General features: G+C 44.0%; 1 protein-coding gene across 1 annotated transcript in view; it reads right to left on the bottom strand.

The window, feature by feature from the left end:
- Positions 1–23,138, bottom strand: part of MAJIN (membrane anchored junction protein) — a 38,875-nt gene that overhangs the window by 5,465 nt on the left and 10,272 nt on the right. Inside the window, exons 4-8 of the mRNA XM_074987892.1 lie at positions 20,290–20,415; positions 19,714–19,745; positions 17,157–17,266; positions 1,868–2,030; positions 1,547–1,691 (exon numbers count right to left, since the gene is read on the bottom strand). Of these exons, the coding sequence (XP_074843993.1) occupies positions 2,006–2,030; positions 17,157–17,266; positions 19,714–19,745; positions 20,290–20,415 (293 nt within the window). The 3' untranslated portion in view covers positions 1,547–1,691; positions 1,868–2,005. The remainder of the gene's footprint in view (positions 1–1,546; positions 1,692–1,867; positions 2,031–17,156; positions 17,267–19,713; positions 19,746–20,289; positions 20,416–23,138) is intronic.

The following is a 23,138-nucleotide window of genomic DNA, read 5'->3' as shown; positions in this document are numbered from 1 at the left end:
TAACTGAGTCTAATCCCCTGCACCCATGGCAGGAACAAGCACCATAATCCCTGACAGATGTTTGTGTAACTTGCTCTTAAATATCTCCAGTGATGGAGTTTCCACAACCTCCATAGACAACTTACCCCAAAACTTAACCACCCTGACAATTAAGAATTTTTTTCTGATGTCCAACCTAAAAAACCCTTGCTGAAGTTCAAGACCATTGCTTTCTTGTCCTATCCTCTAAAAGGTCTAAAACCTTGCATGCATTAAATTTGGGAAGAAATAGAACATTGTCTTTTGAACATGTTAGGGATGCTGAGTTTCTTGTGATGCCATATGGGTTTATAAAATACACCCACAATGTTCTAGCGATTTATAAAAGATGTTGTGAAGAATAAACAAACTTCTGCCTGGAACAGCAAGGGTTAAAGAAAACCTGTGGATTCAGCTACCCAGCCAAGCTATACCTACAGCCAATGCCAGGTGGGGAGGAGGAGAAAAAAAAGGAAGACTTGTTCATTTAGGGGCTGGCTATTGATGACACAGGAGATCTGTTTGCCTGCCTGAAGGCGTGGACTGGCAACCTCCTAGCCAGCGCAGCCACTGGCAGCAGGTAATCTTCCCCTGCAGACGGGAGCTTCTGGTACCCCCAGCTGTGGCGTAACTGGCCCAGCAGGGCCACACCCCAAACTAAGGGGGCCCACATAGAGAATAGCACTATAGCACAGGTATTGAACACCCTGAACACCCCACCTGGGCCGGGGGAGAGATCTGCCTCCCCAGATTAGGGAATAAACAGCACAGAGCCTTGGATTAGGAGCAGACACAGGAAGAGGAGTCTGGCTCCAATAGCAACAATCTAGTAACTAGGCTTCCCAGCCACCGAAGGACCTGTCACAAATATACAGGAAATCTGGGCCAATAAGAGAAAGCACACCTGGATGACATACTTATTTTCTCAAACAAATCTAAATAGCAAACCATACAAGTCTGTTCTATTGCAGGGAGATTATACCAACATCGCCTTTATGCCAAACTAGAAAAATGTGCTTTTGATCTGTCCTCCCTAGAATTCCTAAGGTGGATTTTCTCTTCTGCTGGTATCAAAAGGAACCCATGCAAATATTGAAATGCTGTGTCTCCAGAAAAATAGTGGTTGTCCAGCATTAGCTGATGTTAATTCCAAATGAATAATATTAGTTTTGGAAATATCTGAGTTACAGAGTTTGAGTCCCCATTGTGCACAAAAACATAAAAAATAAATGTAACATTTTCATAACATAGGACATTTACTGTTATCTTTAGCTTGGGACCCCAACTGAACCCAAATTTGGACCAGTAATCCTGCCCCCATATCACCAGGGCAATCACCAAGTTTCAAGACCATCCATTAAACATGTGGATTGTTGACACTCGGGAGGTGGGGGGAAACAGCTGTTAAACAGTAAGCAAGTCCCAACCTTAACCACCATTCAGCTATAATGAATTAATGAATAATCATTGCTCCTGCTCCCAGCCATGGACAAATGTGTCTCTAGATGGCTTAGTGATACTACAGTACCTTTTCACCAAGTCAAAGAAACCTCTTCCTTTTGACTCCACATTTTCTTCAGGTCTAGTGCGGATGTTTTGCTGTTGCAGTTGCATTTTACCTTCTTTCAGAGTGGTTTCTGTGTTTTGTTCAATGTTACATACCATTGGTTCCCCTACAACCAGTAAGAGCAAGAAGAATCAATTGGATTAAGGGAGCAGAGCAGTAATATGGGCCAAAATTGTTTTTAAAGGAAAAGCTGAACCAATTTAATCACCATAACCCTCACATAATTAATATAACCAGTCTCAACACAGTAAATAATAAATATTCTGATAATTTCATACTTACATAAACTCTTATTACTATAGTCCTTCCTATGGGTTGCAGGACCTTGATATTTCCACTGAGTATCTTCAGACTGATTTGTAGGGGAGTGTGAAAAAGGGGTCTCTTCTCCACTAAGCCAATATGAGGTAACATCTCTCCTCATGCAAAGGGCCTCTTTGGGTTCCTAGAAATAGGGCATAATTGTGGAAGTAATTAACTTATGTGATAACTTATTGATGATCGTGATGGATTCTCCTTCACTGACAATTCTTAAATATACTCTAAGAATTCTTTCTGGGAAGTTCCAGGGTCTGGGTTAGATGGGAGATCAGACTACATGATCAGAATTCTGGCGTTCAATATATATCAGTCTATGCTTTTAAAAAAATCAACATCCAATGCCACAGAAAACAAATCAAACAAAATTAAAACATAATTCTGAATCTTCCCAAACATGATATTGGTGTCACTACCTAAGGCACAAACTTTTGCTTTATTTGCATTTCTATACAGTAAACCCTCAAAATGCACAATTTCGAGTTGTGCTTAACTCACATTAATGCAAGTTAAGCACAGCTCAAAATCCTGCTCCCCATTGGCCCTGACTCAATCCCCGCCAGCCCTGGTTCAAACCCCTGGGCCCACACAGCCCTGGTTCAACCCCCACTCACCATCTATGCATGGCTCCAGCTCATCCCCCACAGCCCTGGTTCAACCCCCCGCCCGCTCATCACTCAAGCACAGCTGCAGCTCAGCTCCCCATCCATGCACAGCTCCAGCTCAAACCCCACCTCTGCATGCGACTCCAGCTCACCACCACCCTGGCCCTGGTTCAAACCCCATGCAGAGAGCCCTGGTTCAAACCACGACCCCCACCCCAGCAGAAAACCCCTGCATTTTGGCTCACCACTCCTGCATGTGGATCTACCTCAGCGCCCACCCCCCCTCCAGCGCCAGTTCAACCACATCCCCAATGCGTGGCTCTAGTTCAGCTCCAACCCCACCCCACCTGCAGCCCTAACTCACCCCAGGCTTAACCTCCCTACTCCTCACCCATGGCTCCAAACTACTGCCAGACTTAACGGTCAACAACTGCGTCCCTCAACTCGAGGACTAACCTTTCAAAAGGAGCTCCCCATGCTCTTGCTGCTTCCCCAGCTGCAGAATATGGTTCCGCCAGGGAAAAAAGCTGCCCCCCTTCCTGACTTACACAACATGTGAGTTATGCAAGAGTGTATGGGAACCCAACCCTTTTGTAAATCAAGGTACTAATGTATGCTCATAACTGTAACCAGCTACTTGCCTTTTGAGAAGTCTGGGAGCCCTTAAAAGGTGAGGTCTTCACCCAGGATTGATGGCTTTCCTAAAGTCTTAGCCATTCATTCCCAAGATCATGGAAAACGATAGTGTCCTCTGAAGTAAACAGAACTAAGGTGGTTTGCCCTTTTGAGTCTGGATCCACCTCAGAAGCTCTTTTTATTAGAATAGTTATGTTTCCTCGGACAATGTGTGAGGGATGGCATAAGGCAATTTATCTGCATTGTATGAACCATTATCCAGACAAAACTCCTCACATCTGAAGTGCTGCAGTCCTCCATAGAGAAAGTCTTCTCTGATATCCTAAGGATTTGGAGTCACCTGATCTACAGTAGGATTTCCAGTCCTGCCACCAATTTATACAGTAAGCCCCAGATTTAATGGCTAATGGATGGGAGGGGTGTCTATTAAACCCAGAAGTCCATTAAATCAGAGAGCTTACTGCCCAGCCCCGCTGCTAGTCCCTCCTCCCCCGCTTCCCCCACCAAAAATGCCTGTGACTCTCCACCACTGGAGCTGGAACCACTGCTGCAGCTGGGGGCCCTGACGCAACTGAAGACTCCGCTGTGACTGGGGGCCTGGCTATGGCTGGGTGACCTACTGCATTAGCAAGAGCCACTGCTGCTGGAAGCTCCGTTGGGGCTTGGAGGAGCCAACTCCACCACCGGAGTTGCCATGCTCTCCTTCCACCAGGGGTGAGAGGCATACACTTAGTGCTGTCTGCCCATATACGTGCCCCACTCATGGTGGGAAGGAGTGTGTGGTGGCCCTGGCAGGTGGAAATGAGGGCCCCTCCAGCCGTGGCAGCAGTAAGTCACCGTATATACTTTTTTATGGGGTGGGGATTTTACGGACCCTGGTTAAGTGGACTTTGGGAACAATGGGAGAGCTGGCAGACGTCCATTGTTCCTGAAGTCTGCTAAGTCAAGGTCTGTAGAATCAAGGGTTACTGTACCTAGATCTAGATAATATGACTTTCAATTATATGGATCATCTTCACACTGTTATCCAAAAAAATCTTATTGTGCAGCACAGCTCCTGATAGGAATTGGACTGCATATTGACCTTGGATCTGCAATAGGTGATGCTGACAATAACAGCGTTCCAGGAAATCTGCTTTTTTATCATCCAGGACCTGTAACATGTTTAAATCACTGCCAGCAGCTGGAATATGTTATATTTACTGCTGAAAGGACTTGCTCAAAACCTTAGCACAACTAACAGACCAAGAGAGGAGAGCAAAGTGAGCAATTCTGAGGAATAAACATGGCCCTCTGTCCTCCTGAGAAAGTCTGGAAATAGTTAACTATCGCTATACATCTGGTTAACTGATGGAAAATTTCCCACTTTATAACCTACATATCTCCACCTTTATACTCATTGCTCATTAAATGAGTACTTTACTTATGAATCCTCACTAAAACATGGGACACATACCTATGTTCGCTACATGAGTGAACTTCCCCGTTAATACAAACCTTACCCCACTCCCCTCCCGCAGCCCCAACCCAACGCAGCCCCAACCCACTGCAGTCTCAACGCGCCCCTCTCCTGCTCCACAGACCCACCCTGCACTTACAGTGCAGCAGGGGCAACTCCCTGACCTGCTGCTCTGAGAGAGCAGGGCTCAATTTAATGGGTTTAAGGACCAGCACCTTCAGTCCTGCTCTTTCATCGGTAGGCAGGGAGCTGGAGGTGGAGTGACGCGAGCCACCAGTGGCTGCTGAATGAACCACATGCAGCTCAGAGCTGCCCAGCCGCGTTTTAAAAATGGCAACCCTGGGAAAAAAGGTGGTGACACAAAGCCCTGCATTAATCTCTCGTGATGTCATGCTCTCCCATAATGCTCTTCAGTGCATCTGTGTGGGTCTTGTGTTTGTGCATCTCTTAAGTGCTCTTACAGCGATACATTTTATCTTTAATCACCATCATTATTTTCTGAAACATGGGTTCAAACCGCATTGCAAGTGATTCCCATAGTGGTAAATCAAAGAAAGCAAGAAGGCCATTAAGTGCAGCTCAGAAACTAGAAATTATAGAGCACATTGAAAAAGGTGAATGTAACAGGGATACCTGTTCAGTCATGAACTTATCTTCTTCAACTGTGAATACAATTCTTTCTCAAAAGGTTAAGTTGAAGGAAGTTGCGGAAAGCTTTGTTGGTATGAAATTGAAGCATATACACTCACCCCTCGTTTAATGAGTACTTTACTATGCGAGTGAACCTCCCCTGCTTAAATGAGCCAGCCCCCGGGGCCCTGGCCAGGATGTGGGGACAACCGCAGCCCCACATCTGGCTCAGCTCCAGCCATGGGGTCCTTGATCAGGGGGTGGGGAGACTTGCAGCTCTGCAGCTGCAGCCAAGCCAGTCGCAGGGTCCCTGGCCAGGGCACGTTGAGACTGGCAGCCCCATGGCTGGAGTGGAGCTGGCCATGGCGTCCCTGGCTGGGCAGACCCACAGCCGGCTCTGTTCCAGCTGCAAGCATCCCTGGTCAGGGCATGGGGAGACCCACAGCCCCATGGCTGAAGCCGAGCCAGCCGCGGGGTCCCTGGCCAGGGCATGGGGAGACCTGCAGCCGGCTCTGCTCGTCGTGGGGTCCCTCGCCAGGGCAGGGGGAGACCCACAGCCCCACATCTGGAGCCAAGCTAGCCACAGGGTCCCAGGCCAGGGCTTGTGGAGACCTGCAGCCCCATGGCTGGAGTGGAGTTGGCTGCAGGCAGACCTGTAGCCCCACGGCTGAAGCCAAGCCAGCCGCGGGGTCCCTGGTCAGGGCACGGGGAGACCTGCATCCCTGTGGCTGGCTCCACTCCAGTTGTGGGGTCCCTGGCCAGGCCAGGGGGAGACCCACAGCTGGCTCAGCTCCAGCTGTGGGGGTGGGGGGGTGGCAGCAGGGAGATCTGCAGCCCCACCTGGCCAACTCCCAACACTCCCCTGTGCAGCTCCCCACACACACCTCTCCACCCAGTCCCAACACTCCCCCAGCCCACAGCTCCCTGCACAACCCTCGCCCCCAGCCCAGTCCCAACACTCACCCCATCCTGTTCCAACCCCCCTGGCCTGACACAACCCCGGTACCTCTGCTGCAATCGGGAGGAACAAGTCACCACCTCCTCCACCTGCATGTTTTAACCCACCCTCCCACTCATGGCCCCAAACTGCCCCCAGCCTTTAACCCCCTCCCAACCTCAGGTTCACTTACCTTTCAAAAGCAGCGCCACCTGCTGCCATTCTGAGCACTTGGAACCAATCAGAAACTTTTGCATGTATTTTAATGGTAATTTAGTGTCCCTCTTACAAGTTTTCACCTAAGAGCAGAAAGTTGGGAACCAGTTGAGCTTATATAGCGAGGGATGAGTGTAACACAAATGAGAAATGTCATTATGTAACAGCTAGAAAGACTTGTGACCCAGTGGCTCGACAGCCACAACCAACATAACATGTATTTGAGCTTTCTTATCATCCAAGAGAAAGCTATGTTGTTGTTTGAAGATTTGAAGCTGAAGGCTCAAGAAGAAGGAGTAGAAGGTGTGAAGGATCTTAAATTTAAGGCAAGTCATGGCTGGTTTGAGAGATTCAAGAATCGTGCTCATTTGCATAGCATTCATACATCAGGTGAATGGGCGAACTCTGATGTCGTAGCTGCAAGGCAGGTTCCCCGAGAGCTCATGAAGGTAGTCAGAGAAGGAGCTATTCACTGAAGCACACTGCCAATATTGATGAGACGGGGCTCTTCTGGAAGAGAATGCCTTCTCAAACTTTTATTTCTAGAGAAGAAAAGAAAGTACCAGACTTTAAAGTATCTAAAGACCATCTTACTCTACTCCTTGGTGGTAATCTTGAAGGTGATGTCACGCTGAAGCCTCTACTCATGTATCACTCACAAAACCCATGAGCACTGAACGGATGGAATAAAGCATCATTACCAGTGATAGGGTGATCAAACATGGTGGCATGAGTGACAATACAAGTATTTACAGACTACATAACCAGCTACCTTTCTCTCTCTATTGCATCTTATAGTGCCAAAAACAACTTGAACAACAGATGTCTCTTTTTAACTGATAATGCTCCTGGCCATCCTATTAATGTTGAAGACTATGCTGATTATATTAAATATGCATCTGATGAAGTGGGTCTCTGCCCACAAAGCTTATGCTCCAAAATATCTGTTAGTCTATGAAGTGCCACAGGACTTGTTGTTTTTGATAATATTAAAGAGTTATTCTTGCCTCCTAATACCACGTTGATCCTTCAGTCGATGGATCAAGGTGTAATAGCCACTTTCAAGGCATATTATTTAAAATTGGTCATGAGATACCTCATTTCAGAATCTGACAGTGAAAACAAACCAACTGTACAAGAGTTGTGGAAGAAATACAACATAAAAATGGCAACAGATAATACTGCTTTAGCCTGGGACAAAGTCACTCAAAAATATGAATGGTGCATGGAAAGCCTTGCTGCTGAAATTTGTGTACCACTTCATTGGCTTTTACAAGGTCATGGAAGACATTCAAGAAAAAATTGTGAAGCTGGCACTTGAAGCTGGATTCAAAGAAGTTGACAAAGATTTCGTTCAAGAAGTTTTAAACTTTCACAAGGAGGACTCATTCAACTTGACAAAGACAGAAAAAAAGTAAAGAGGATAAAGACACTGCAATAGTGAGAATATCAGACACCAAAAAACTCTCTAAAGTGTTCGATTATTGTGAAGCAGCAATGGCAATATTGGATGAAAATGATCCAAATTTGGAAATAAATTTTGTTTTCAAATGTGAACTAAATGTTTCCTGCCTGTTATTGCAAACTTTACAAAATGAAAAATCAGGCTGCCAAACAAACCACACTTGACTATTTTTTTTTCATTCAAAAACTGCTGATTCTCAAGCTTCCACATCAAAAAGTTCTACTACACCTACTGAAGATAAGGAAGGAGATGTACCTTTGGAGGAAGATGTTGACTGCCCTTTACAAACTATCAGTTGTCAGCTACCATGACAACCACCACCAAATCAATGCTGATTTCTTTTGGTGACTTAAATTTCTTTTTTCACTTCTAATAAGTAAAATAAAGAAAAGTAATTTAAGGTTCTAATATGGAATCTGGTTACACTAAATATATACACTATACCCTATTTCTGGTGTCAAACTATTCAAATACATCAGAAATGTACCTAAACTCAACTGGTTTATTTCAAGTTATGAGCACTTGGAACAAATCACAGTCTTTTACATGTATTTTAATGGGAATTTAGTGTTGCTTTTATGAGTTTTTGCCTATAAGCAGAAATTTGAGAACCAACTGTGCTCTTACAGCGAGGGATGAGTGTAATTAGCTTCTGTTCAGCACTTTTTCTAATGAACAAGCTATGTAATACTCACAAGTTGTCTGTAAAAACAAGAAGAAATCTGAGCTTGACATATTGACACGAATACTTGGACAGCTCTCAAGTTCCCCTGAAGATAAAAGGCCAGTCACTGGACTTTTGCAGTTATCCACTTGAGACTTCCTGAAGACCCTGATTAAATCTGAATCTGGAATTTTGGGGTGTTCTGCTATCTCTTGCAGACATTTACAAGTGCTTCAGATTAAAGTAAATGTTTAAATTTCTGTTTGCCATTCATCTATTGGTGGGGTGTCCATGTCTCCTTTGATTTAATCCTTACCACCACATTGCAAAGAGTAAAAGTTACCAAGAGTTTTGGGTCAAAAGAACCCATGTAACAGAGATACAATAGAAAATGGGACTAGAGCCTTACTAAGGGAGCTCAACAGAACCTTCAGTGGAGGACGGATTGTGGCATTTCCATGATGACAATTTAATCACCCTTCAGGCCATCTATCACCAAGGCAGACTGGGTTGTAGCACATTATATTACTAAAACAAAATATTCTACTGCTGATAAAGCATTGCCACCTCAGGAATACATCCACTGATAAACTGAAGCTAAGGAATTTTTGGGAGGGACTCAAGAAACCAAAGAACCAATAGTCATAGACAGGGCTTCCTGTAACTGGAGCGCTTGGGCAGTGTGATGGGGTGGACTAAGCTCCAATGCTCCCTACAGCAGGCCAGAGGCCTTGCCACACCCCATCCCAGCAAGAGGAGCAGAAGAGAGATTCTCTCGATGGGATAGAGTGGCTTTCTCTGCAGCAGCCAATCAGGACCCAGCAGCTCGGTATAAAAGAAGCTGGTGGGGTAAGGCCTGGCAGTTCCTCTCAGGAGCTTGACCCAGGCAGAACTCTGTACTGACTGGGAGACAAGCAACACTTTGGACAGCTCCAAAGGTGAGCTGAACTTAGACCTTGGCAAAGCCCAGGCCCAGTGGCTGAAGACTGGCTACAAGCCTAACCCAAGGACTGACAGCGCTGTGGACAGGGCTAGCCCCAGAGCCTTGGAGACAGTCAGGAAAAGATCTTGCACAGCATTCCTTACCACAGTTGTGTGCTCACAAGTGGGGGGGCCCTTACAGTCAAATGCTGCCCACCTCATTAGCAGAGTGCCCACAGTGCCCACAGCCAACAGCATGTTTCTACTTGTAGAACACATCCACACATGCCTCAGTGTACACACCAAAATTTATTTTGCACATGGATGGAAAAAATTAGAAGAAACACTGCCCCCATCCTCCCTGCACACTAAGTGCAGATTTCTATGATGAAACTCTCTCTGTCTTTTGACAGGAGGCAAGCCTGGTGAGCTCAGAAACCTAACCCAATAGGAACAGCTTCAAGAATTCACCATTCTCCTGCACAAGTGACCCTGCTCCTGCACAACCCACTCCCCTCCAATCTCCAGAATACTGACTTTCTAAGTTGACTGACAGACTGTCAAATATTACATTGTTTTATTTTGAGTGCAATCTTGTACGATAACAATAATTCTGTATTTGTAAGTTAAACTTTCATAAAAAAGAAACTGTACTACAAAACTTATATGATGTGGATTTAAATACCACTTTTATCTTGTTTTACATAGAAATATTTGTAATAAAAAAGAATATGTGAGCACTGCACACTTTGCATTATGTGTTGTAACTGAAATCAAATATTTAAAAATGCAGTCAACCTTCATAAATATCTAAATAAATGTAAGTCTACAGTAAATTCTTTTATATCCATCATTCTATTATCCAGAACTCTCAAATAGCTGGCATTTTAACTGTATATAAATTTTAGCTATGTTTTTGTTTTACGTTACTATACGTTTTAGCTAAGAACAATATAGAGAAAGTAAATACAAATGTAAGGAATGTGGCAGAAGGAATGCAGTGCTGCTGAAGGCTGGGAGGAATGAGTCTCCCAGAGGTCATCTGCATGAGAATGCAAAAGGTGTGCATGTGTGATACCTTTTCAGGCAAAGCCTAATGGGTAGCAAGTAAGCCATGAGATTTGGTCTATTGTAAACATGTAGTTGTAAAATCACAATTTAAGCTGACACTTAAGGTGGGAGTTGTGAGATCTCACCAATGCTCTGGGTTGTTGTGGGGGACAGGGCAGTCGCCTTAGCTGTGTAAGACATTGATTACACAGGGCTCCCTGGTTTAAAGCATTGTGAGAGAGCAAGGGGAGGGGTATGGGTTGAGCCAGCTTGCTGAGTGCCTTGGCCCTGCCTGTGCCTTGGCCATATAGCTATAAGCCTGGCTTGACTAACCCTCCCCACCGGTTAAAAGATAGAGCTGGATACTAGGGTGTTTGTGAAACCCCACACTAGAGATACCAAGAGCTGAAATCACAGAGTGGCAGCTGAGGCCACACAGAGCTGAAATCAATGGGTTCTGCCTTAGGGCAGTCCCAAGCAGTGGGGTTAGAACTGGCGGACAACAGCAGGACCAGTGGGCGGCCGGTAGGAGCGGCGGCGGTAGACGACGGTGACCGGCCGATAGGAGCGGCAGCGGCGGTAGACAAGTGGACAGCTAGTATTGCCCTGGTGATGTATCTGTGGGCTTTGAGTTTGGGACTGCACCACAGAGGGTACACCCTGTAACTGTGTGTGTGTGGACAAGGGCCAAGAGCCCCAGCAAGAGACTGGGTTCTACTGCATATGGGGATGGTATCTGGGTAAAAGGGGTTTTGTCTCTTCTGTGCTGAGATATACTGCATCGGTCACTGTAACCTTGGGGTAGGTTACGGTCATTAAACAAGCCATTTCTATCTCAGACTCTGTGCTTGCGAGGCGGGGGAGAACCGCCTTACAGGCACCCAGCACGGGGGTGAAATTGTCCCAGGCCACTGGGTGGGGGCTCGAGCCGGTTGATTGTATTCTTGATAGGAAAACCCCACAAGAGTTGAACCCGGCCCTTCTGGCAGGCATCTGGCGTTAACAGAAGGGTTACACAAATAAATACAATGTAAGTTTACAGTAGTCAATGCTACTGGTTTTTGTATATAATATACTCTGCATACATTTTTGTTTCTTAATATCTAATCTTGTTTTTCTTTAATGTCATGCTTTGCTAGGTATACCTCTCTATTATCTAGAGTATTTGAATATCCAGCAGCCTCCTGGTCCCAAGGCTGCTGGATATGAAAGAGCTTACTGTATTAACAACAGTGTGATTAACAAAGCAATTTTTTTTTAATTTCATGATTTATCATTAATTTGTTAATCAACTGACAGTCTTAATATGTTCTTTTACACACGCTATTCTGAAAGTCTGGCTGTTTAAAAAAAAAAAAAGGTATTTTTACACATTATGTATTTTCTGTGGCTTACCATTCTGAAGTCACCTTTTGACTTGCTTCCAGTGCAACTATTTTCAGTTTCAGTTCTAAAAACATACCAAATATTTAGTGAATAAGTCTACGAAAACAATCACTATATGAAACTCATAAGCAACCACCTTTACCAGGTGACACCCTGACACCTTAATTTACCACTGTAACATATTTTGTGTACATTATATATATATATATATATAGAGAGAGAGAGAGAGAGAGAGAGAGAGAGATTCCTATCCCACACCAATCCCACAGAACCGAAAGGGACCTTCAGAGGCAATCGAGTCCAGTCCACTGCCCTCACAGCAAGACCTATCACCATCCCTGACACATTTTTTTTTTAATCTATTTGCCCCAGATCCCTAAATGGCCCCACCAAGGACTGAACTCACAACTGTGGGTTTAGCAGGCCAAGGATCCATTTGTATATGTTTTGTACCAAGTATGACTTGTGAGGTATCATTTTGAAAGCCTTGATCTGGAAAACATTAATATCGCATTGGATTATATGTGTTATTTTTGCATATGAAATTTGGCTATGTGTGTTACTCAAACATGTTGTGAGATTTTAAAAACCCACAAGAAACTTTCAGGTACAACAGTAAAAAAACATGCAATGTTAATAGCTTATTGAGGAAATGCACACAAGAACAAGGATTACCCCTGAGTTATTTTGCAGACTCTGAAGAACATTGCGTTCAGCAAGGCTGAGGTTGTGTCACATGGTGTTTGTGCACAATGTCACCCTGTGCATGTTTGCAGAAGCATTCAGTACAGAAGTCCAGACTATCATTACAACCATTGTGGGAGTTCACATAGAATTCTTCTTTTTGTGATGTTGGTGGGGGGTAGAAGCTGTGGGGCACAGCAATGTTCCTTGATGTGTTGGAAGTATTCCCACAGACAAAGACAATCAAAACACGCTTCCAGGCCACCACTGAATTGTATCATATTCATGGAGGTGATGGGGCAGAAAGAGAGTCTCCAAGATAGGACAGACTACAAATCAACAATGGCCAAATTAATACTACTCTGTATCAGAAACTCACCAACCACTACCAGCTTCCATCCAGTACCCATCACATTATCCACTGTTTACAGTCAAGCCCTAAAATACAACTGTATCTGCTCCAATCCCACTGACAGAGACAAAGAACTATAAGATCTCTACCATGCATTCATAAAACTTAATAACTCACCGGGAGAAGTACGGAAACAGATTGACAGGGCAAGAAGAAAACCCAGAAGCCAGCTACTTCATGATAGGCCCAAGAAGGTAAACAACAGAACAACACTTGTCATCACCTTTAGCCCTCAACTTAAACCTCTCCAGCACATTACTGACAATCTACAAACTATATTGGAATATGATCCCTCACTCCCACAGGTGCTGGGTGACAGGCCTGTTCTCTCCTACAGACAGCCACACAACCTCAAGAAAATACTAGCAGACACACATCATGCATCTGTGTTAAGAGGTAACTGTGACCAAAGCCAGGAAAAGTAAGGTGGGCAGAAAAGAAACCTCTTTACATACATTTTATCTCCAGAGGAGAAGACACCTTAAAGCACAAGTCAGAGTACGCAGGAGAGACATGAAGGATGGCAGACAGACTTAAACCATCTCTACATTACTTTGAGGTGAAGACTGACATGCTGAACCACATAGGGGCAAGCTATCGTGCATCCTAGAAGCGTCTGGATTTTCCTTTCTGTTGTAGGAGGGTGCACCATAAAGTCTTTGCACAAACTTCCAATTGTCACTTTCTGCTGTTTAATGATGATAGCTTTCCCCAGCTAGGGCCACACTTGCTGTGTGCAAAGTGAGAAAACCAGCTTTTTCTCCCCCGTTTGTAATTTTCTGCTTTCCTTGTATTCAGGAAGATAGATATATGAGGCCCTGCTTGCCTTCTCCCACGCTGCAAAGATAGATAGGTATTGTTACCTCGCAACTGCAAGTTCTCACAATATTTCCATGATCACTTTGCTACATCTTGTTTGACTCACACTCATTGTGCATTCATGGTCAAGTCTCCCTCCTCCCTAAGCTGCTGATTAAGGAATTAAGTGATGTGAACAAATGCTGATCACATTGTAACACGATAAACAACACTTGGAGGCTGGTATAATGTACGCATCACATGCTTACTGATAATCTAGTATGAGAGTTAATATTACTAATTGATGAAGTAATGATAGATGTGTGAATTTACATATTAAAATGTATAAAAATGTGTAACTGGGGCCAAATCATTGCCACTCAGAACATGTGCTGGGGGTCCAAGGTAAATGTGCAAAGGCAATAAAGGGTTCTGTATATTCCTCCACTCCCAGAAGTGTGGTCTTGCTGCTTCTTTCATTCCAACAGGGAGGACTGTAACAGCTTGCAGGCAAGTCCAAAGATAACGCCTAAGGATCAAGCAGTATATCACGGTTTGTTTGCTGCACTGTAGGAGACTCAAAGAGAGACAGAGCAGGTCCTGTGCTGCAGCATATTCTTCTGGTGTCATTGGTGCAGAAATTTCCCTGATTCCACTATTATTGTTGAATCAAGGGTCCAGTACTGCATGGCCACAACAATGCAGACATCACTGCCGGAATCAACAACCATGGATGAAATGAAGTCACTACTGAGAAATACCTCTTTCCAGGAACACTATCCTGTCTTACAGCTTGTTTGCTCAAGCATGGTATTGGGATCTCAGTCTTTTGGAGGTTCTTTTGTGGAATGTTGTCTGTGCTTCTGCCTTGGCACTGAAGAAGGGGACTCGTGTCAAGTCTCTGCATAGCACACGTAAAACAGAAGTACTTGGTGCCTGAACAGAAAGATTCAGAAGAGGCATATAGGGCAGCCTTCATAAGAAGGTGTTACAGTCTCACTTCCATGTTCTTTTGGGGCTCATAGTCTCCTCAGAGCTGATCTGCATGAAGTTTCTTAGGCACATGGAATGAAGGTCACTTTCTGGCTTAGACTTCTTGCAACCATTACAAGATCTAAAACCCAGAAACCACATCATGCCCCAGTCCTGGGTATCAGCACCCAGAATAGGCAGGAACTAACACTCTAAGAAAACACAACAAATAAAACTTACACCAAAACAGTAAATATGAAAATGAGTACCACTAACAATATACAAAAGAGAAACAAATTCTCTGGGAAGAGAGAACACTTGCAGAGGCAAGCACCAATCCATAGTAGTAGGCATCCTTCGATCCCGAGGGATCATGGGTTTGCGCCCCAGTTGGACTGATTCGAGCAGTGTCTTCTGTGGCCGTGCAATCCAGTGCAGGAGTGGCAGTCCTTTCCGCACTGTGAGCAGCAGTAGGCAGATATCGCTCTGGTATCACGGGCACGGATCTTCCTGAGGGCTCTCCTATCTTCCGCTTCCTTCACCAAGGTAGTTTCATACATAGCAAGAGCTTCCTTCACTCCCTGTTTCCAGGCATGCCTGTCTGAGGCGAGCGAATGCCAGGTGTTCACACTGATAGAGAGAACTCTGAGGTCACGCCTGCATTTGTCCTTGTAGCGCAATTTAGGTCGCCCTTTCGGCCTCTTTCCAGACGCCAGTTCACCGAAGAGGAGGTCCTTCGGTATTCGGCCATCCGTCACGCGCGAGACAAGGCCCAGACAGCACATACGCCTCTTTTTGAGAAGGGTGAACATGGAGGTGGTGCCTGCCCTCTCAAGCACTGCGCTATTGGGGACCTTGTCCTGCCATGAGATACCGAGTATGCGCCTAAGGCAGCACATGTGGAATGTGTTGAGCCGCTGCTCTTGTTTTGAGTGCAAAGTCCACGTTTCACTGGCGTACAGCAATGTGCTCAAAACACAGGCTGTGTAGACCTGCACCTTGGTGTGTACAGTGAGCTTATTGTTAGCCCATACTCTCTTCATCAGCCTGGAGAGCGTTGTGGCGGCTTTTCCAATGCGCTTGTTGATCTCGCTACCAAGTGACTAGTTGTCTGAGATCGTCGAGCCTAGGTACACGAACTCATGGACGACTTCCAGTTCATAGTCTAGCACGTTGATAGATGGCTTGTTACCCACGTTTTGGCCCATCACCTGGGTCTTCTTTAAGCTGATTGTGAGGCCAAATTCCATGCATGCATCCGCAAAGTGAGTTATGAGTGACTGCAGTTCCTACTGAGTGTGAGCAGCAATAGCTGCATCGTCAGCAAAAAGGAACTCCCTTAGACTCTTCGTAAGCACCCTGGTCTTCGCTCTAAGCCTCGACAGTTTGAGCGAGCACCAATCACTGTTGGTAAAAAGCAACTGAGCAGAATCTGGGCTGGCTCCACCCTTTAAAACATCCTGTAGTAGTGCGAGGCAGTTGACAGTGGATATCCCACCACACAGGTACAGCTAAGAGAAAAAAAATCTGACTCTGGACACTAAATATGCACATGCCTGAAATGGAATGAACATGTGAAATCACTTGAAGAACTGACAGAGGGTCTGGTGGCTCTGGCCCTTTATACCATCAGCTGGCAGCATGAGAATGCAGAGGGCATGTATGCTCCACTACTGGTATTGCTATGGGAAAGATCTCTCCAACTTCAGCGCACTGGATACACACGCCCCGTAAGTGGATTGGACCGGTAATCATTTGAAGAACTAAGGTTTGAGGGGTTTTTTTTCCATCCCTAAAAAATGGTTAATTTTCCTACCTTGGAAAAATGGAGCTGTGATAATATTTTACAAACTCACACCGACCCTCTACACCCCTTAAAAGATCCCAAAGTACTTTGAAAACTATATATTCAAATTGGAAATCTGTCATAATCCTAGTGTAAATGGCAGCTTTTACTTGTGTCTCCCCAGAAGCAGACAACGAAACAGACTAGAACTCAGGGCCACATGCCCCTGATTTCTCCCTTTCTCTGGTGGAGAAGTAATCTTTTTCTGGTCCTTTACATTCTAAAGAATGCTTCTCTTCTGCACTGGCTCAGCTGTGCAGGCTGGTTAGCTCCACGTGCCACCTGCAGAGAAGGGGCAGTAGCGGCTCCTCCTCTCTTTTATAGTGCTATCAAAAATACAGATGGAGAGCACAGACAAATAAAAGGGGGGCCTTATGCCCCCTTAGTCCTCTGCAGGGAAAAAAAGTAACAATTTTGCCCAAAATACAGGTTACACCGATGAAATGGAAGATTACAAAACAACTGGAACAAAAGAATGCACAACAATGGAATCACGGAAACTCTAGTGGTATATTAAAACTGTAAATGGTAACAATTAAGGAATAATAAACAAGCTTTTTAAATAAACTAACCTATCCATACATGGCTTTCCATATGAAATTTCTGATTGGTCTTCCACTTTTCTCCTCTTCACTGTTGCTTCTGTTTCAACATTTTCTATCATTCCAGTTCTACCGTGGGCCTTTAAAATATAACATACTTTAAATATTTCTGTTAGTTTTATTTTAGTATAAAATTTATTTTCCAAGAAAAAGCTGTAAATATAAGTTAGTCATTTTACTTATATTGATTCAGCTTGGTTTTTTTGTCTGGCCCTTTATTTTTTCAATAAAAATAACTAACTTATATTTACACTTCAACAAAGAGATTGTGTACTTGATTACTTCACAGAACTTTCAAACACACGAAGACATCCCAGAAATCATTAATGTAGAAAAGGCTAGGCCCTTTAGCAAAATAAAAGACTGGACACTCCACACAACCATGTTCAGAGAGCTGCTGTTAGAGTTTTAGAGGGTTGAGGTGCGGTTGGTACAGGAGTCAAGACTGGGGTGTGCAAGGAAGGGGTGAGGGTAGAGGGCTGGAGTATATGTTTAAGGAGGAGTACAGAAGGACAAGGTCACTATTTAGGAAGGGTAGTGGGGCTCAAGCCCCCTCTCTCAAGTTTCATACCAGGACAGTTTGCTGTTTCCCTTCATCACTGTCTGGGAAGAAAAGCGAAACACACACCATGGGTCACTCACTCCCCAGGCCTCTCACCTCCCCACCTAGGAGGGAAAGAAATGCACAAACACTGCACTTTCCTCTTGGATGCTGCTTGCTTGTTCCCCTTCCTGTCAGGGAACGAGAAGACAGCACACAGCATTCCTCTCAGCCCCACCCCCTCCAAAGAGCACCTGGGGTGTGGGCTCAGGGCTTTAGCAGTTCCAGACTAGTGTGGGGCTATGTCTACACTACAGTGATCTGCCAATAGAAGTTATTGTCGGAAGATTTCTGTTGACAAAACTTCTGTTGACAGATCGCAGCCGTACAGAAAAGTGAGTTGCTCTGTCGACAGAGAGCAGCCACACTGCCCGACTCTCTCCATAGAATGGCTAACTGGAAGCACAACACAGAAGGCTGCCCAGTGACGCAGAAGCCCTGTCTGTCGACAGAGGACCCCCAGAGCGTCCACATGGCTCTTTTGTTGACAGATTCTGTCAAGAAAGGCATTCTGTCTCATGCGGGAGAGGAAGAAGGCTGTCGACAACAGTGACAAGTTCTGTCAACAACAGGGTTTTGTCGACAAAATTCTCTGGTATAGATGTAGCTTGGGAGTGTAATCCTAGTGAGTCCCTTTAATCTTGCCTGACTGCCCCTGCAAGACAGCCTCTTCCTGCAGCTGAGCATCTCAGCCAACTGGCTCCTTACCAGAGTGGCACACTGGCTTACTTTCTCCTTTGCTTATACCTGTACCCATTTAAAGCCCATATTTTTGTAGATAAACTTATTTTTATTCGTTAATAAAATAATGCAGTAGTGTGAATATACTGCACTGCCTGAATAACTATATATAGTCTGTGTAACTTTGAAGTACCCTTACTCCCAGAAATTTTTGGGAATAAGGCACTTCGAAGTTGTGCAGGTACTTAGAAGTGCTCACAGCTAAACGGCATGCCGGTGCTTAAAAGTTCGCAACTTTGAAGATGCTGTGGGGAGAATTATCCTAATGAGATGCTGCATATTCATCACAGCACTTCATTAGTATTCTCTGCTAAGTCTGATTACCTTGCCCCCTTCAAAGAAGGGGGCTAGTGTTGACACAGCCTTAAAGTAGCAAACTGTTAAATGCTACACAGACATAAAGTGTGACCTACTGGTAGGCTGATTGTGAGCAACTCCAGTTGGTAAATATAAAAGCAAAACATTATGAGGCATTCAGGATTGCAGGGCAGGAGTGACATAGTCCCTCACTGGCTTGCAATGCATGCTGGAGTATCATGGGACACAATGGCTAAGTCTACACTAGCCAAAAACTTTGAAATGGCCATGAAAATGGCCATTTTGAAATTTACTAATGAAGCGCTAAAATACATATTCAGCGCCTCATTAGAATGCGGGCGGCCGCGGCACTTTGAAATTGATGCGGCTCACCGCCACGCGGCTCGTCCAGACGGGGCTCCTTTTCGAAAGGACCCTGGCTACTTCAAAGTCCCCTTATTCCTACAAGCAGATAGGAATAAGGGGACTTCGAAGCAGCCAGGGTTCTTTCAAAAAGGAGCCCCGTCTCGACGAGCCATGCAGCGGCGAGCCATGTCAATTTCAAAGTGCTGCAGCCACCCACGTTCTAATGAAGCATTGAATATGTATTTCAGCGCTTCATTAGTTAACTTCAAAATGGACATTTGCATGGCCATTCTGAAGTTTCTGGCTAGTGTAGACACGGCCAATGGGTTTTAAATCAGGCCACATTTGCTTAAAGGTATACAACATGCTAAAGAGTCTTGTTAGACTGTGACCTAAAAGGGGAGAGAGATGGATTTGTTGGGGTGGAGGGTTTGCAACGTAATAATTCCAATCACTATAGTTTTTTACATTTCCCTTCTCTGGCCCATGTACCACAAAACTCAAAAAGAAAATGTTACTTACAAAGTTATAAGCATTCATATTTACTTCTTTTCCTGTAATATGCAATACAGTAAATGTTTAGGAAATAATTGTGCTTAATTTTAAAATATATTTACTGTAGCACAGCTTAATTCCATGAAATTAAACAACTTGCTCTCAATGTGGGATTTACATACCATATGTCGAAACAGAGAAAACTGGCACATAATCTGGAGTGAAAAGAGACTTTTGGTATTAGAATTCTAGTCTACTAAGCCTACATAATGGAGGAAGAGCAGTTGATCTTTAAGAGCATAGACAAACTACATTAAGATGTGGTTACAATGGAGACAATATACTACAGCACTTGTTCTGACATTGAGATGTTTCATAAATAATAAACTGACTAGGGATGTTGTGGAATCTCCAGCATGGGAAATTTTTAAGCGGTTAGACAAACACCTATCAGGGATGATCTATATGATACTTGATCCTGCCATGAGTAAGGGAGACTGAACTGGATGACCATTCAAGGTTCTCTGTAGTTCTAGGTCTAGGATCTGATAACAGCATACATTTATTTACAGTATTTCTTTGACCCTAACTTTACGAACTTACCAACAAATACACTTTGCTGAAACGAATTGAGTTCAACATACATGGTGCAAACATGAGGATATGGAATAAGAAAAGTATCCCCATGTTTAAATCTCAGTTTTGATACTCTCTCCCATTTACTTAAATCTGGATAGTGGAGTTAAGGCTTAAAAGATTAACATTAAGATAAATAAAAATCACATAACTAAATCTCCATTTACTGCTTCAAAAGTGTACCTTTATAATCCTGTACAAAATGAGATACCAAACACTTGTCCAGTAACTTATCTGTGTAGTTATAAGAGAAATTCTACATAAGCAACATTGCTTTTATTTTATCGGCTTTTTTACTTGACTCCCATCCTGAAATCCTCACTCCAAGTAAAATACCAGACTCCTCCATGAAGACTAACAGAATGTTCTTTACTGAAAGTAGCACATTTTAACTCTTTAAGTACCTTTCATAAGTTCATTATCAAATGTACAGAATTTATTAAAAAATATAACTAACGGTCATTTAACAATTTATAATAATTGGTTCTTCAACATTTTTTGTTGCATGATTGGGTTTTAGCCGGAAGTGTCTTCCTGCTTCCCCACCCAAAAACGAAAAAGGCACTGGGTCTAAATACCATGCTATTTAGTATCAGAGAGGTAGCTGTGTTAGTCTGTAGCTTCCAGAACAACAAAAAGTCTTGTGGCACCTTATAGACTAACAGACATCAGGCACGATAATGTACAGAAGCCTGTGGGAGAACACTTCAATCTCCCTGGACACTGAGTGGCAGATTTAAGGGTGACAGTCCTGAAACAAAGAAATTTCAAAAGTCATATGGAGAGAGAAATCTCTGAGCTGCAATTTATTTGCAAATTTGACTCTATTAACCAAGGATTAAACAGAGACTGGGAGTGGCTTGATGCTTACAAAGGCAGCTTCTCTGCCCTGGGTGTTAATATCTCCCCATTAGACTCTGACAAAGGCTCACATCCCCTCATCTGATCTGACTTGTTTTTAGCTCTTTTGGTAAGTGCTGTTGATACTGGGCCATTTCCACCTTGCTGAATAGACCTTGTCAGCTCTGGCCCTCCCTTTTACTGGGACCCCGCTTTTTAAATACCCCTCTGAAACCATGCCCCCCACTCATGCATCTGATGAAGCGGGTCTTTGCCCATGAAAGCTTATGCTCCAAAATATCTGTTAGTCTATAAGGCGTCACAAGACTTCTTGTTGTTCTCACGTTATTTAGGACTCTGTACTAGTGAGGAAGGAGGTAAGGTCATGGGATCTACATGGACAAAACATCTACAACAACCTTTTTACTTTAAGATTAGGAACTGGTCTTCAAGTATTTGTTTGTGTGAATTACATACCTGGTGATTATCTAAATCTAGCAACCTCAACCGTGGAGCAGCGTGGGATAAACACATGTACTGTCTTCTATATTGCCTTCTTACAAATTATTGAGATTGGAACATTCCTCAAGCAAGTCAAAATGTAGCTGCATGGACTCCAACTGAGTGAGATTTAACACAGAAGGTGAAACTTCTTAGTTAACTAATAACAAGTCCTTACACACTTTGGTACTCTCTCAAAGAGTCCCTTTGTAGAGATAGCTTGGCCCCCTATACTTACCCCTACAGGTTATAGGCAGGTAAGAGTCTCAGTAAATTGCAAAAGGATTTTGTTGTAAGGTAATATGATAAGGCTCTCAAAACCACAATTTAACTTCCCCCTAGGTTGAATGAGATTTAGGGCGGGGGAAAACACACTAGGGTGAATTGACTTGTTCAGATGAAAATGTGACCTTTGAGATTTAGGATGGTCCACAGTGCCAGTTTATCTTTACCACATATAGTGTAAATGGTTTAAATTTCACCCTCCCTCCAAGCAAAGGTAATGAAAAATACCATGGTCAATAGAATACCTTTTAATCCTTTTCTGTAAAAATGTATAACATATAAATGTTATTATAGATGTATGTTATTAAACAAAATTAATAAAGGAAGTTCATAAATATCTAGAAGTGTTAAACGTAGTAATTGACAAAATAGATACGGACACGTTATTTAGATGTATTTCTGCATTCAATATAATAGCAAAATATTAATACAGTAGCAGCTCTGTTATCTGATTCCTCATCAGCCTCAGGGGGCCAAATGGCTCTTGGTCCCGCTTCCATCAGCCCCAGCTGGGCGGCTGGCAGCTGACCCTGCTGCTGCTGGCAGTAAGCCAGGCCCACTGACACTGGCCAGATGGCCAGTCTCTGGCCCAGCCGCCCAGAGAGTGGGCCCTGCCCCCTTTCCCCATCGGCATACAGCTGTCCCCTGGCCCCACTGCTGCTGGCCAGACAGTTGGCCCCTAGTGCTGCTGCTGCCAACCATGGCCAGGAAACTGGTTGCCTGGGTCCTGCTGCAACTGGTCCCACTCTGCTGGAGCAGGTGCCAATTAATTGTGCATGTCAGTTATCCAAACTCTAGATGACCTGGCTTTTACTGTGTGTATAAAGATTAAACTCTAAGCATTGCCTAAACTGTGGTCCCAGTAGGGATAAGCTAGTTATAAATATAATTGGTTTACTGATTCAAAATAAGATCTAACATAAGAAAGGATTTCTTTTTATTAAGCTAGTCAGTAAGAGGTGAGCTCAAAGTTAGATTCCACCCACTAATAAGGAGGTCAGATGAAATGATCTGATGATCCCTTCTGGCCCTAAACTCTGTGAAACCAGGGAAGTTCAATCTCCCTGCCATGGGTGGTAAGAAGAAATTGAAGGCTACTCTGCTTTTCCCTCCAAAGAAAGGCACAATGTAGTGCAAAGAACAAGGTAAAGTGCTCAACAAGAAAATCCAACCTCACGTGCACGGAACAG

The sequence above is a fragment of the Carettochelys insculpta genome, chromosome 2, assembly GCF_033958435.1.
Source record: "Carettochelys insculpta isolate YL-2023 chromosome 2, ASM3395843v1, whole genome shotgun sequence".
Taxonomy (NCBI): domain Eukaryota; kingdom Metazoa; phylum Chordata; order Testudines; family Carettochelyidae; genus Carettochelys; species Carettochelys insculpta.
The sequence above is the reverse complement of the archived record's forward strand: the minus strand, read 5'-3'. Positions and strand labels throughout refer to the sequence as shown.